This window comes from Bubalus bubalis, chromosome 2 (assembly GCF_019923935.1).
Source record: "Bubalus bubalis isolate 160015118507 breed Murrah chromosome 2, NDDB_SH_1, whole genome shotgun sequence".
NCBI lineage: Eukaryota > Metazoa > Chordata > Mammalia > Artiodactyla > Bovidae > Bubalus > Bubalus bubalis.
In genome coordinates this window covers 83215010-83231491 of record NC_059158.1, presented here as the reverse complement: position 1 = coordinate 83231491, position 16482 = coordinate 83215010, and the positions used below count along the sequence as shown (strand labels likewise).

At 34.3% G+C, this 16482-nt stretch overlaps 1 protein-coding gene across 4 annotated transcripts in view; it reads right to left on the bottom strand.

The window, feature by feature from the left end:
• LOC102393604 (sodium channel protein type 3 subunit alpha) overlaps positions 1-16482 on the bottom strand; it is a 122197-nt gene that overhangs the window by 38092 nt on the left and 67623 nt on the right. For all 4 annotated transcript variants that reach the window (XM_006058565.4, XM_044934504.2, XM_044934510.2 and 1 more), the window contains 5 exons: positions 15709-15841; positions 14148-14386; positions 5681-5854; positions 4299-4655; positions 1663-2133 (listed from right to left, as the gene is read on the bottom strand). In XM_006058565.4, coding sequence (XP_006058627.4) covers positions 1663-2133; positions 4299-4655; positions 5681-5854; positions 14148-14386; positions 15709-15841 — 1374 coding nt within the window. The remainder of the gene's footprint in view (positions 1-1662; positions 2134-4298; positions 4656-5680; positions 5855-14147; positions 14387-15708; positions 15842-16482) is intronic.

Genomic DNA, 16482 nt, shown 5'->3' with positions numbered 1-16482 from the left:
CTTTCTCAACCGATACATTATTCATACTGATTATTTCACGGCTGCACCTAACTGCCAAGCTCACTCTAACTCTGGCTTCTGTTTAGTGGTTTTCTGCTTTTGGATTTCTGTTCATGTATTTGACCCACATTTCGAGGCCTACTTCAATTTTATCTCTTCATTTAACAATTTGCTATGTTCTTGCTGTTCTCAATACCTATTGCCTTTATAGTCTTATAGTCAGTCCGTTAGGATTAAACTTTTTAATAGGCCTTTAATGATTTTCTGAGTATTACCTTCCTTGAAGATTTTGAGAATTCCCTGAAAAGGGTTATATTAAGAATCTCTCCTTTATCTCTTCCTTTACCCTTACTGCCCAGAAGTTGCTGAGTTCACGGAAGTGCTCAATAAATGCTTGTTAACTAATTGATGATTTTGTTAAGTAAATCTTTGTCAAGTGATGGGAAATAAAATTAGAATTGAATTCTTATCTTACCAGAAAGAGCAACACATAAATTAGAATTGAACTCATTAAGTAGACTTTGAGTGGACTTTCAGAGAAAGGATATTATACCTCATTTTGTATATATTTTTACCTTTTTCAAAATATTTCCAAATTTACTGTTATAATATATCTCAGAAGCTCTGAAATGCCTGAAAAAAAGGCATGTGAACTGTGACACTGTCAGCTACTTATACAAATTTTGTTGCCACTGTTATTAAAAAAAGAAGGTTCCAAACTATGCAAATATGCTCACAGAATCAGATGTCATTTGTCTGATTCCTATAGTGTCACTATTTATACTTTCAAGTTAAAATCTGTCTTTATAGCTCTGTACTAGACTTAACTTCCTACTAGCATATCAGAACTCTATAAATAAGTAATAGTAAAAAATTTAATCCTGATCTCCACAACACAGAATTGGAGAATTAATAGCCTTGAACTACTATCAGAGACTCCAGTGAATTCTAATCCTGCAAGAATAACATTGCCTTTCCTTTTTCCTTTTCTTTTAAATAAGTAGTAATATGACAGTAAGAATAGCTTTTCAGTCTACAGTTCAGCTGTAATCCTTAAGTGGAGTTTTTCCAAATAGTTCTTAGTATTTCCAGGTTAATCCGGAAGACCTTATAAATATGCTCTTCCTTGACTGGGCCAAAATGTAATCATTACTACTCTTATTTTCCTAATATGTATAAAATTTTCATAAATGAATAACACTCTTATCAGTAGTCAATAAAAGGTTCAGAGGTGAACAAAACTACACAAACATTCACATTAAAATATCATAGCAAAACTTAACATATTATAGAAAGTAAAGATATGACACTTTCACAATGATTAGTAAAATATGGTTTGTTTATTTTTCTAAAGAGCATAATGTAGTGTATAAAAGAATGTGTTAAATAAAATCTCTTTTTTGGAAGGCCATATTTTTTAATCAGACTTTAAAATATCAAGATGAATATACTAACTATTCAGAATGATGATTTCCTGTGAAAAGTTGGAATTTCAATGGAAGGAATTCCCAAAGAAGAATATCTGATAATTGTCCAACATTACTGTATATATGGCTTTTAATATACTTTTTAATAATGCCTATAAACACAATAAAAATTATAAGTAACTGTGGTACATGGTTTGTATAGGAAATGCAAGAAAAACTTTAAAATCATTCTTACCTCTTTGCTTTCTTCTAGTTCTGACTCACTGCTAAACTCCTCAGTATTTAAATTTTCAAAGTCAGACTCTCCAACAGCGATTGGCACCGTTACAGTGAGGCTGGGATTGTTTATGAATGACATATAATCGTTTTCATCTATTACATATTTTTCAGCACTGCTTCCAGTACCTACACCGCTGGTGGTTCCATTCCCATCTTTAAGATAATTAAGCTCTTTGCTTATTTCAATTCCAGTATTATTAGACACACAGCTGTCTATTTTGTTGCCTTCATGGATTTCTATAACTTTTGGCTTTCTGAAAAAGGTTTTTTGGAAACACTCCCGTATTTTATTTTTCACATAATCAATTCCCTTTTGCATCCTTCCTACTGCAATCTGGAGATTGTTCATTTCATTATCATCATCAGTAGCAGCAAGATTGTCTGAGCTAAATGAACTCAACAATAAGGCCAGAAAGAGGTTCAGAACCTAAAAGAAAAAAAGAAAATTTTGCTGTATTAATATTGAAATATGTGTAAACATAATAGTTTAAGCAGAGGACTCACAGCTCTTTGCTGAAATTAATTCAACAAATGCTTCTTGACTGTTTGCTATATTTCAGACACCTTGTCTTAGTCACACGCTATTTAAAGAATCTGCTCTAAGGGCAAAATGGTAAAACAAATGATTTTCCTTTCAAACGGAGGACAACTAGGAAACTGGAGCTTCTGAGATTTAAATTGTGTCTACTCAGAGTTGCTAGTGAAAAACAAAAATCCCATTTTTGTGGTTTTGGCCAACAAGGAAAAATGGGATATTTTCACTTCAGTCATTTTACCAGTTTGTCTAGGGAATGTCTAGCTTTGTGTGTGTAAATAATGAATTTATTTATTTAATAGCCTGATGGATTGTATTAAAACAATATACTTGAAATGTAAATTCCAATGGCCAAAAGCTTTTAGAGCAGCCTGAAGGCAATGGCAACCCACTCCAGTACTCTTGCCTGGAAAATCCCATGGACAGAGGGGCCTGGAAGGCTGCAGTCCATGGGGTCGCTAGGAGTCGGACACGACTGAGCGACTTCACTTTCACTTTTCACTTTCATGCATTGGAGAAGGACATAGCAACCCACTCCAGTGTTCTTGCCTGGAGAATCCCAGGGATGGGGAGCCTGGTGGGCTGCCGTCTATGGGGTCGCACAGAATCAGATACGACTGAAGCGACTTAGCAGCAGCAGCAAAGGCAACCCACTCCAGTATTCTTGCCTGGAGAATCCCAGGGACAGAGGAGCCTAGTGGGCTGCTGTCTATGGGGTCGCACAGGGTCAGATACAACTGAAGCGACTTAGCAGCAGCAGCAGCAGCAGCAAAGGCAGATTATATAAGGTTTAACACATTTCCCATCAATATACTTTGAAGTATATCTGTCCAAATAGTTCAACAGATGGAGAAAAGTCTAAAATTATTCCAGGGTTTAGGCTAGACCCATATAATGTAAATTACTTTTCTTTTTCCTTTTTTCTTTTGCAGAAAATGTGGTCAAATCTCAGCATATCATTGGGATACATGAGGGAAAATATTATTCAATTAATTGGCAAAATATGATTAATACAGGAATAGTTCATTATAACTGATGCAAAAGAAAATTTATAGGAATATTTTTAGCTTGAAATGTAGTTACTGAATTTCAAAAAATGTTACATAGTAGGAAGACACACTCTTAGCCAGAACCCCAGTTTATTTCCTTATTTTTGTATCAGATTTGTTTAGAATCTAGAACTTCCTTATTTACAATTCTGAAAAAAGTTGCATGTCCACAGATATCCCACAAACCATTTTTTAAGAAATCTCATTTGATATGTACTTCTCAAAGGAAAGTTTCAGAATGATGAAATAAAGAAATACTCTGACAGTGCATAATTGAAAAATGTAAGCATTAAAACACACAAACATGCAAATTGTGGTTCTATATTAGTGCTTTTAAGTCAGAACTAAAAGTAAGCCTTTTAAATCTGGTCAATGTTTATACATGTGTATAACTGAAACTACAATAATTTATTTTCCTTTAATAAAACAAATTCTGGGGAAAATATATTTAGTCCCCTTCCAATTTTTTTGGATAATTACAGTACAGAGCTAAGATTTCATTGAAATTTGTCTTTAAAATTTGGTGATATGCAACATATGCCTCTGAGTAAACAAACAATATGAACTATGTATGTGTAAAGAACAATTTCAACACAGAATAGTCTTTTTCAGTGTAGAATTACTGGAGATCATTATCTTGTCAAAATAATAGTAGAATAAAAAATAATTCAAGCCATAAAAATAAAATTAGGACAAATCAGTTTTGATGCTGAAAACATTTCTTTGAAGAAGGAAAACTAATATTTTTGTCCCAAGACTTTCACAGATATATATACCTCATGTAATCCTCACATAAACTACAAGATTTCAGTTTTGTTATTCCAGTTTCATAGTTTGGAATTTGAGCCTGAGGGAAGTTAAGTAACTTGCCCCTGCTCAGAGTCCTAGTACTGGGATTTGAGTCTACATTGTTGATGGTAAAACCAAATATGTCTGTTGCATCAGGCCTCCTTCCCACCTACTATCTGATCTTGTTCTTAATTATGAGTGTTTCTAATACATACGTACCACCAGGTTTCCAATGACCATGACCAGCATGAAAACAATAAGGCACATGGTTTGTCCGGCGACCTCCATGCAGTCCCACATGGTCTCTATCCACTCTCCACACAGCACCCGGAACACAATCAGGAAGGAGTGGAAGAAGTCATTCATGTGCCAGCGTGGGAGTTCACAATCACTAGAAATCTTGCAGACACATTCTTTATAGCTCTTCCCAAAGAGCTGCATGCCGACCACGGCGAAAATGAAGACGATGATGGCCAACACCAAGGTGAGGTTACCCAGAGCTCCCACTGAATTACCGATGATCTTAATTAGCATATTCAGGGTGGGCCAGGATTTTGCCAACTTGAAAACTCGAAGCTGTAGTCAAGTGAAAATGTACTCTTAGTAGTAATCACATATAATTTTAAAAGTTAGACATCATTTTATCAGTATGTTACACTGTAGACCCACCTTTGAGGAATATAAAATTTCAAAGCATACTAATTCAAATCCATAAAAAAGTGTTAATAATACTGGAATTCTAAGTCAAATCATAATATCATTTAAATGCAAAAATAAGAGAAAATATTTCAGAAATGATAAATAAAACATTTCTGATTTATCAGCAGATATGACCATAAAAACAAATTAATATTTTAATTATAGACATTTGTGAATTTAGCAAACTAATGTCACCTCTGACTATACTTTAGAGAGTAAAAAAAAGTATTAAGAGTATGACTTATATTTTTTAATGGACATTTAAAATATAAAAGTAAATGAACTAATTTTGGTAAACATAAAAAGTTCAGTTCAGTTCAGTTGCTCAGTCGTGTCCGACTCTTTGTGACCCCATGGGCTGCAGAACAAGACCCAGTTTCCCCCTCAGTCAGTCTTCCCATCAGGAAGCTTCCATAAGCCTCTTATCCTTCTCCATCAGAGGGCAGACAGAATGAAAGCCACAATCAGAAAACTAACCAAACATAAAAAAGCTTGCATCAATTTTAAAAATACACATTTTACTTAATTTCCTATAAAAGTTTGCATATTTTAAAATATTTTTTTTTGCCAAATTCAAAAATTTGTTATACCATTTTCTAAAGTGCTAATGCAAACACATTTTCTTCTGTGTTCCTGTACTAATATATGTTGATAAAAAGATTAATTGGGTGTAAGCTTTTTATATGCATTTCTTTATAGACTTTAAAGCAAAAAATTTTTAATGCATTTAAAACATAATTTTAGAAGAACATGTGTATTTTAAAATGTGTCTTACACAGCTAATAATTATGAAGTATTTCAAACATTTTTCATCATTCTTGAAAAACAATCACACTGATTCATTTTTTAAATAAATGTTTTGCTAATGAAAGATAGAATATAAACATAGTCTAAGCAGATACCAGTCTGAATGATCTCAGTACAGACAGTCCCTCCACATTTGCCAGGCCAAGCTCCATCAAACTAAGGCTGACAATAATTCCATCAAAGATATTCCAGCCCTCTTGGAAATAATAATATGGATCCATGGCGATGATCTTGAGGACCATTTCTGCTGTGAAGATCCCAGTGAAGACCTAAAGTAACATAGAGAACAGTACTTCACAAGCATTGGCAAACTTTTAACACTGGGAATTTGTAAAGAATATTAAACTGTTATGAGTAAAAATATCTAAAATTTAAAGTGAAGAAATGTGACAAATGGATATACAAGTTTAGCATTTTTTTCTGGGGGATATTTTAAATGGGTTTGTGTTATCTAATGAATCTGCTAGATTTCCAAGACGATGCTGAGTTTATAACATTTTGTTGTCCATAATTGAAATTTAATACTGTTAGTTTATTATTAATAGCTACTTATAGCTATTGTGTACCCTATACTTCTACCATAATCACAACCAATTTTTAAAAAATATGGCATTAAGAACAAATCTATGTATTATTGGAAGTCACTCAAAAATTACCTCAAATGGGGAAAAAAACATATTTTATTCTTGATTTTTATGTTGTTTATGTTTTATGTTTATGTTTTATGTTGTTTTATTCAATGGATACCATTCTTATTTCTATAATTTTATAAACATTCCTGAAATAAGAATGAGTCTGCCACAAATGTTTCTGTAATAATTATCTCTGGATTCGTGCCTCAGAATTAACATTAATGGATAAATAGAGCAAGGAACAGCAGATTTAATTGAAAGCAGTAGGAGAACAGTCTCAGTATGCATACACCAACAATTAGGATTAATAAGTTATTTGAGAGGCTGGATGAATGTCTATTTGAAAACGGTTTTGTTTTTTAACTCAAAACCACAGGCTAAGACACCCAAGGACATGAAGAGCTATGAAATTACTCTTGCAAAAATTCTTTTAAAGCAATTATCTTAATTAACTATAGATAAAAGCTGCATATTATGACTAAAGCATACCACTTAGCAAGGTAAATCAGCCTTTACCTTGAATGAACTTTATCAAAATAACAGTATCAAGATTATTTGGTTTCCTAAAATATTAATTTAAGGAAATCTTGATCCACTCTTACAAATGTGTAAATGCAAGCTAACATCTCACTTCCCCAATCACAGAAAAACCTAAGGGAAATACCCATCCCAGAAAAAAATAGCTTAACTTCAGTTATCATTCATTCATTCTAATAGAAGTAAAACATAATTCAAGTAAGCTTAGTGCATGAAAATCCAGATATATGGTATAAAGCACATTAAAATTTGTTTTTTTCTTTTATTTTATATAAGAACTCACTCTGGAGTATTTTTTCCCTGGTTAATGTAAAATAAGTTATAAAGTTTTAGGAGCAGCTACTATTTAAATAAACAGCCTAATTATAGAAACATATTAGTTAAATTCAGTTAGAAACAATCCAGGTAAATATCTCTTCCTGTAGAAAATCATAAAGGTGAACTTTTTAGTTCTTCTGAAATGACATGAGGATGTTCTGCATTTTAAAAACCCTTAAATTTAAATTTCTTTTAAATTTATAAAAGGAATGTCTTAAATTTATATTCCTATAAGTTTATAATCATGAAGTTTATAGCATGAAACTTCTCTTTAAAAACATTTTAATTACAGTTTGCGGTTTAATGTCATAGCCTTTTATTTCTTTAAATGGTTTCAATTTAGGCCCTAAAAATCATTGATAATTGTTTTTGTTACATTTCAATCTAGTTCAGCATTGTCAGTGGTTAAGAGAAGACTAAGACAGTTAGTAAAATTATCAAATGTTTATTGTTTGGACTTAGGCTAATTATATCTTGTCTTCTGCGGAAGCTTTTTGTTTTTCGAAAGTTTGGATTACATGCTTCTGTAGACATTCATTCATTCATAAAAAATTGCTGCTTACTTACTAGACATTGTTTTAGGCTTTGAAAAGAAATACAGTGCTAATTAGGACATACAAGTTGAAATTGCAAACCCAATTCATCTAGGCTGATATATTTCTTATGGACAATACATTTATAGACTTCCGAAACAGCTTCTTTAATAAGATGTTTAGTGAAAAATCTTTAATATTGTACACGATGACACATGACAGTTAGTGAAAATATAAGCACTAAAGATAGGGATGAGAATCAGCCTGAGAGTCTGGACCAAGAGTAAACAAATTGTGAGCATTTGGGGTTGTTTTGAAGGACACTGAGCTTGAATGATCAAATGTTAGGGGTTAAGGTCTCAATTCAGGGATAGGAAAATTTCCTTACTGAGTATTTACTTAGAGAGAAAAGTTCTGTTGATACATACATTAAAAAGATAGAAATGTTCATTCTAAAGGCTGAGGTTTGAATATTGATCAGTTTGCTCCACAGGATCTCTACTTGTCCAGACTGACATTCCACTCTTTTGTAGTGAATTTGACATACCTGTAGCCTCCTTTCATTCCATTACTATTAGCTTCTTGTTTTAATACTTTTAGTTTTATCATACCCATGCCTTTGGGTTTGTACCTCCAAGTATTTGTTGTTCATTCTTTTTTGGATGATGAAATTGAAATATATTTAAAGAAAAAATGATGGGAAATCAGTCAACATTTATGATTTTCTTTTCTCCCATCTGTAAAATGGGGATATTCATCAGGTCTGTGTTTAATATTCTTGGATTTCTATCAGTATTAAATTGCTTAGCAAATTTTATTAGAAATTGTGGTGTACCCATAATTATTGTTACATAACAATTTTGTTAGTAGTGCTTAGTAAGGGACAACAATCAATTTTCTCTTATACTAGGAAAGGAATTAGGTAGCCAAATAGCACTTCTTCATTGATGCAAGAGGCTTCATAGGTGAGTTCTTGAATTTAGCTTCTAATGATATTATCTTTCAATAAACAAAGCCATTTTTTTCCTTCAAGATTTCTAAGATTTTATATTCACATCCTAAACCACACCATTTAATTAAAATAATTTGCTAATCATGTTTCTTTAGGCTTTTATTTGAAAGTAGCCTATAAAATCCTTAGAACAGGTATCATTTTCTAAGTTCCCATCTGGGTCTAGCAGAATAGAGGGATATTGTGAATCTTTAATCTCTAGTTGGGAGAGTTGCAGTAAGAAAAACAAATAGTGTAGGAGCTAGAGATCTTTATCGATATTCCTTGAAGAAAAAGTTACAGGGTAGTTGGAAATGTTTATATGATGAAGGGATTATGTAACCTACTATGTTTGATGGAAGATTTTTTGCTTATAGAATCAGTAAAATGAGTGCATGTATTTAATAGTGGTTAAAACAAAAAACAAACAAACAAAAAAACCCCACAAAAGCAAAACAGAATCTTAGAGAAACTCAATCAAGATTTGAGGTCTCTTGAAACTTAAATTTGATCCGTGCAATCAACAGGGAAATGATATAATTTTTATATGCTTCAGCAGAAAGAGGATACAAAAAAGCACATTTATCTAAATAAAGGCTGAAAGTGCCACAACTCTTTTATGGCACATTCTTTTGTTATTAATTCAAACAGAAACTCAATTTCCTTATTTATAAGGCAGTATGGAATTCCAGTTGAGCTATTCCAAATCCTGAAAGATGATGCTGTGAAAGTGCTGCACTCAATATGCCAGCAAATTTGGAAAACTCAGCAGTGGCCACAGGACTGGAAAAGGTCAGTTTTCATTCCAATCCCAAAGAAAGGCAATGCCAAGGAATGCTCAAACTACCGCACAATTGCACTCATCTCACACGCTAGTAAAGTAATGCTCAAAATTCTCCAAGCCAGGCTTCAGCAATATGTGAACCGTGAACTTCCTGATGTTCAAGCTGGTTTTAGAAAAGGCAGAGGAACCAGAGATCAAATTGCCAACATCTGCTGGATCATGGAAAAAGCAAGAGAGTTCCAGAAAAACATCTATTTCTGCTTTATTGACTGTGCCAAAGCCTTTGACTGTGTGGATCACAAGAAACTGTGGAAAATTCTGAAAGAGATGGGAATACCAGACCACCTGATCTGCCTCTTGAGAAATTTGTATGCAGGTCAGGAAGCAACAGTTAGAACTGGACATGGAACAACAGACTGGTTCCAAATAGGAAAAGGAGTACATCAAGGCTGTATATTGTCACCCTGTTTATTTAACTTATATGCAGAGTACATCATGAGAAACGCTGGGCTGGAAGAAACACAAACTGGAATCAAGATTGCCGGGAGAAATATCAATCACCTCAGATATGCAGATGACACCACCCTTATGGCAGAAAGTGAAAAGGAAACTCAAAAGCCTCTTGATGAAAGTGAAAGTGGAGAGTGAAAAAGTGGGCTTAAAGCTCAACATTCAGAAAATTAAGATCATGGCATCCGGTCCCACCACTTCATGGGAAATAGATGGGGAAACAGTGGAAACAGTGTCAGACTTTATTTTTCTGGGCTCCAAAATCACTGCAGATGGTGACTGCAGCCATGAAATTAAAAGACACTTACTCCTTGGAAGGAAAGTTATGACCAACCTAGATAGCATATTCAAAAGCAGAGACATTACTTTGCCAACAAAGGTTCGTCTAGTCAAGGCTATGGTTTTTCTAGTGGTCATGTATGGATGTGGGAGTTGGACTGTGAAGAAGGCTGAGCGCCAAAGAATTGATGCTTTCGAACTGTGGTGTTGGAGAAGACTCTTGAGAGTCCCTTGGACTGCAAGGAGATCCAACCAGTCCATTCTGAAGGAGATCAGCCCTGGGATTTCTTTGGAAGGAATGATGCTAAAGCTGAAACTCCAGTACTTTGGCCACCTCATGCAAAGAGTTGACTCATTGGAAAAGACTCTGATGCTGGGAGGGATTGGGGGCAGGAGGAGAAGGGGACAACAGAGGATGAGATGGCTGGATGACATCACTGACTGGATGGACATGAGTCTCAGTGAACTCCGGGAGTTGGTGATGGACAGGGAGGCCTGGCGTGCTGCGATTCCTGGGGTCGCAAAGAGTCGGACACGACTGAGGGACTGATCTGATCTAAACTAGTCCAGAGAAATTTTAAATTGATTTTAGTAAGAAAACTATAAAGTCTTCACAAAATACGCAATGCAACACCCATCTATGGTATATACCACAGATCCAAAGTCAGCTAAGTATCCATAATATAAGCAATATTTCTCTCTCACACAGAGAGAAAGAGAGAATATTAATGAGCTTTTAGCCAGTAGTAACAGTCAGTTTACACATTCGCCTGTTCTTACGGTTACAAATAGTTGCGTCTGTTTCCGGTCACCTGTGTTCTCTATCTTCGAGTCTTGTTTTCCTAACACTGCTACTGCTGCTAAGTCACTTCAGTCGTGTCCGACTCTGTGCGACCCCATAGACGGCAGCCCACCAGGCTCCCCCGTCCCTGGGATTCTCCAGGCAAGAACACTGGAGTGGGTTGCCATTTCCTTCTCCAATGCATGAAAGTGAAAAGTGAAAGTGAAGTCACTCAGTCGTGTCCGACTCTTAGCGACCCCATGGACTGCAGCCTACTAGGTTCCTCCGTCCATGGGATTTTCCAGGCAAGAGTACTGGAGTTAAACTCAGCTTATCCATGGTTCTGCTACAGTCAACCACTGATCAGTATTTCACCTCACTTCTCTACCTCATTATCTCCACTGATACTCAGTTATAGATTTTAGCATGAAGAGAGACATGAAAAATCGTCTAGTCCCAACACGTTGTACTCATGAGAAAACAATATTTGTGACTTTTTCAAGATCAGATTTTTAGCACAGACAACTGGACTTGGACCCAAATTTGGTGTTTTAGTCTAGTGCTGTTCCGTTTGATTATCCTATAATCCAGCATCTCCTATCCTGTGCTTCTGTACTCCATTGCTTCAACGTCAAAATTCTTTAAGACCTCAATTTCCTGCGTCACTCTGACAAATTTCCCAAATTGTTCCTAACAGTTCAACTTCACTAACTGTCCTGGGAAAAATACAGAGCTAGACCAGAACTGTTTTCCATAAGTATTTCAAAGAAAGGTTAATAGAGTACATAAGAGGAAGGAAGCTGTTTATTGAGCATGTGCTAGATGCCAGGCAAAGTGTTGTGTTTTCACATTATCTCATTAGACCGTCACAGCAACTCTGGGAGATGAGTATTATTATATCCGTTTCAATAATAGAAAACAAAGACTCAAATTTTTTTTTATCATGCTTGTCCAGATGCTGCATTATTAGTAAGGTCAAACCCAGTTCTACCTGATTCCAAAGCCCATGTTCTTTTATGGATAGGAAACAAATGGTTATTTATCAAGCTACAACCATGTAAACACTCTGAGAGATACAAAAAAAAAGTAGGATGTGATCTCTGCCATGGAGTAATATGTAGTGGAATTGAAAAATAAGAATTATGATGCCACAAGAAAATGTTTAATGTTCAACCATGTTCTATTCACAGAAATGCATTAGGAGTTAAAAGTGTGCTCAGTATGGACTGAGAGTCATATTAGAGGAGAGAGGAAGCTGTGATTGGACCTTAAAGAATACGAAGAATTGAGATGAAGTGATTTGAGTCAGGACACTTTAAATATGAATATAGAGAACTGTGAATTACTTTCCCATATATAAACATATAAACATTTGTGGGTTATAGTGTCAAGGCTGTTCTGAGAAGACTGATGGTGACTGGCTAGGAAACAATGGAAAATAAGATGACATAGGAAGGATGGGATTAGAGGGGGAGTGTTGAAAACCAGGTAAGATTGTTGAACCACAAATATAGACAATAGATACTTTGGCAAGATGAAAGCAGACTGAGTGTAGAGTACTAGAATTATAATTTTAATGGTAGCTATGGTAAAAAGGTAAAAAGAATTGATACCTAGAAAAAGGAAACAGTGGGTCTTGATATAAAATTGTATATAAGAAATAAAAGGTTTCTATTTTGAAGCTGGCGGCCTCTTTGAAACTGAAAGGCTACTACTAGAGGTAATACAAAACTAACTTGAAATTTTTAGGGCTTTCAATAAACTGTGAGAAAGATCATCTTTCAGATGTTTAAAGTTATCCTGGGGCAATAATCTATAACAGCTGGAAATACAGAAATAGAACACAACTTATAAGAGTAGATAATGCCTAGAGCTGTTGAATACATACAAATATTGAGTGAAAAACAGCCATAGTAGGCAAAAGAAGAGAAATCCAGAAAAGGAAGCAGAGATATTGAGTGATTGGAAAGATGAAGGCGCCAATTAGACACACACACACACAAATCAGTATCACAGGTGTCAAAGATGAAGAAAGTCTCAAGAATCTGGTGGGTGTTATACTGAGTCAAATAATGCAGTGAAGTTGAGGTCACTTATTGAAGTAGACACTTAGACAGTTGTTTGCCCAGTATTCCTTTTCTTCTTTCTGTTGGGAATTAATCCTCCACCTGTGTAATTCCTCAGAACTGCAATTTTCACATGAATCTACCTTCGCCAGGGTTGGTTAAACCAGAGATGAGCATCTGATCCAAGCTATGTAAATCAGAGTCCTATCATGAGAGTCTTTAAACTGGAACTGAGAAAGAGATTCAGTGTTTTTCCATTGCAGAGGTTACAAGATTTAGAACCAACAAGGTATGGGTGATCATATTTCCTGACCTACAGACAAAAGATGCAATGAATGGTTGGGCTACATCCAATCCCTTGGTTAAAGCATTTCCTGAAGCCCAGTTGCAAAATTATCCTCATATGGTTTGGTAATGCATCTTTTTCTTTCCATTTCATGAGACAGTCTTTTTATTTTCCTCTTAGGCTATTGAATTCTGTTTCTATCTTGTGCCAAAAAAAAAAGGTCTTGATTAATAAACTATTTAAATTCTTTTTTTACTTGTTCATCCATTTCAGTTTCTTCATGTAGAAGGAGGAAATGTATATGTCGGCATACACATATACAGATGTCTACCCAAGTAACATGAACCAGAGAGTGGCTAAATTACAAATGCATTTTTATCAACTATTTCTTGTCTTGTGTGAATTCTACTGAAGCATTTTATTAGGCAGTTCAGTTTGAAACAACTATGCCCTCGTTTGCATAGAAATCAATCTTTATGTATTCTCTTCAAAGAACTATTTCTTCATAAGCTGTGTGTGTTAAAACTGCATGCTTATGGAGCCAGAATTAGACCTCATGATTTCTACTTTTTTTCAGCAAGATTGACAGTAAAGATTTTAACAAGTTTACAAAGGGTAAAACACCATGATCAATCAGCACAGATGTTGGTCTCAACAGTCAGTATTCATACCAGTTGAATTCTAGACCTTATCCCTGAGAACCCCTTCAATATTCCTTTAGATATTTCTTCCTCTGAGAAAAGAGGGTATAGTTCGGGGGTTCTGCATAGCACAAATGGATTTCTTCTTTGGTCTATCTGCCCTATCTCTGACAAAGTAAATAAGTAAACTTCAAATGAACTCACCAGGTTTCCTACAGTCAACACACTACTGAATTGACCAGTCATTGGGTAGTGCTCCATGGCCATGAAGAGGGTATTTAAGACAATGCAAATAGTGATGGCAAGATCAACAAATGGATCCATAACAATTAAATTCACAAGATGCTTTACTTTTAACCATGCATCACAGCAGTCCCAGATCAAGAATATATTGGCAAATCTATACCAGCATGGTGGACATTTCTGCCTAGATTCTTCAAGTTCTGGGGGAACAATAAAGAATGAGATAGTAAATAACAATATAACCAAATTACTGTTGTTGTAGATTATACATTATTTGATAAAATTGATACTTTTACTTAGGGACGGAAGTTCATATTAGTTTAACCGACTTGAGAAGACAATTCCATTGAATATTTTCACAAAATATTTATGAAAAATGTCTTTAAGCCGAAAAAATACTTCAAACTTAATATTTTGCCTCAAGTTAAATAACTTAATTACCTATTAATTAGGTAATGGGTTATTAAATTGCTATATTTTCTTTATCAAAACAGAATTTTAAAGTAAGTTTTAGAGAACTATTAAATGTATCAATTACTGTTTCTTTTGAAAGAGATTTTTCAGAATACTTTTGAAAACCGTGATTATTATTAATATGTGTGACCCTTTATTCTCTGTCTCCACATTAGCATTGATCTTGTACACATCAAGATATAGTATGTTTTTCTTTTTAATATAGATTCAGCCCCAAATCTAGTTCTGTTATTCATATTTACTCATTTTTTTTCAGAATTCTAGCCTATTAAAAATGTACTAGTAATTTAATGGGTGAAATATATATGAAATATATGCCCATTTACATATCCAATATACCAATAGACTAAGATACAAAATATAATTGAAGTTTTCTAAAGAATTTATGTTAGATATGAATTCTGATTGGGATTTATAAAATGACAGTACTGATGTAATATTCCTCCAAACTTGAAGAAATAGGGACTTATTTAATGAATGAACAAGGAAGTAATATTTGTTGTCCATTCCTGTGTGTCAAAATCAACAAATATTTGTGTCAGCTCTTCATTAAAGGAATGTAATGGTTTCTGTGTATGTGGAAGATGGAGGAAAGATCTTTTCTTAGTGTTCCTGTGGAAATAGAACACAGGTTTTGATTTCTCCAACTCAACCCATATGCCTCCTCAACCCATCACCACTTCTATGCCTGGAGAACAGATTGAAGTTTTAGAGATGTTTCTTTGTGCTTCTGCGTACCAAAACTTAAAAAGAGAAGTTTTTCCTCTAATTGCTTGAGGATAATATAACATAAGGATAAATCCTCGCTGATGAGCTATCAAGTGGTGCAATAATCACTCGGCGGATGAGAATTGGAATCAAAAAGAAATAGAGGCAATATTAGTTGTGTAATCAATGTGACAATAGTGTATTCCATATATTATCTACTTAGGTCTATTATACAGTTCTGATCTTGGGTAAGTGACTTTCATAATTCCCTGGGAATAAGTAATAGTTCTCCAAACTATATAATCATAGAAAGCTGACTATCCCATGGCTGCCTTCTTACCCTCCATCGTGTTAGTCAAGATGCTGGCTATGCTCATGGCTCTTTGCCTTCCAGAGGAATCTTCTAGCATCTCCATTGAAATCTGGTAAGAACTTAGCCTTCTCTTTCTGACTTCCGTTTCAGTGGTGGTACCCTGCAAACCAAATACTGATGGCTCAAACCACCCTTTTCAGTGAGTAATACAACACAACATTAGCATTTCTTTGGAAAGTCATGCTACGTGCAGTTTTCCCAAGTAACAATTTTCAAATAATAATAAAATACTAATTTATTATTAAATTATAAATACTTAAAAAAATCACAGGTGATACCCTACAGGGTTAAAACAAGAATTTACCAGTTGGGTGCAATTGTATAAGGCAATTATGTTGCAGAAATATTTTAATTTACCTGTTGGAATTTCCAGAGAAATTTTTCATAAATCATTTATTATTTAGTTTAATTCAAATGAAAAGTATTTTAGCTTTCTCAATAATTAAAATCAGATTAATCTTCCCCCAAAACAAATAATAGTATTATGTAATATTAATATTAAGGCTGAATTATTTTCTTGAGGCTATATTGAAAATATTGACATATATGGGCTGATTTTTTTCTATGCACAAACACAGATGTACAATGAAATGTGTGTGCTTTCCTGAGATTTTTTAAATTATTTCCATGTGCCATCCTATAAGAAATCAAAACATTTTAGAGTCATTTAATAGACATCAGAACATTTTAGAGTCACTGTAAAATATTGGCAGTTGTACCGAAACTGCCTGTTATCAATAT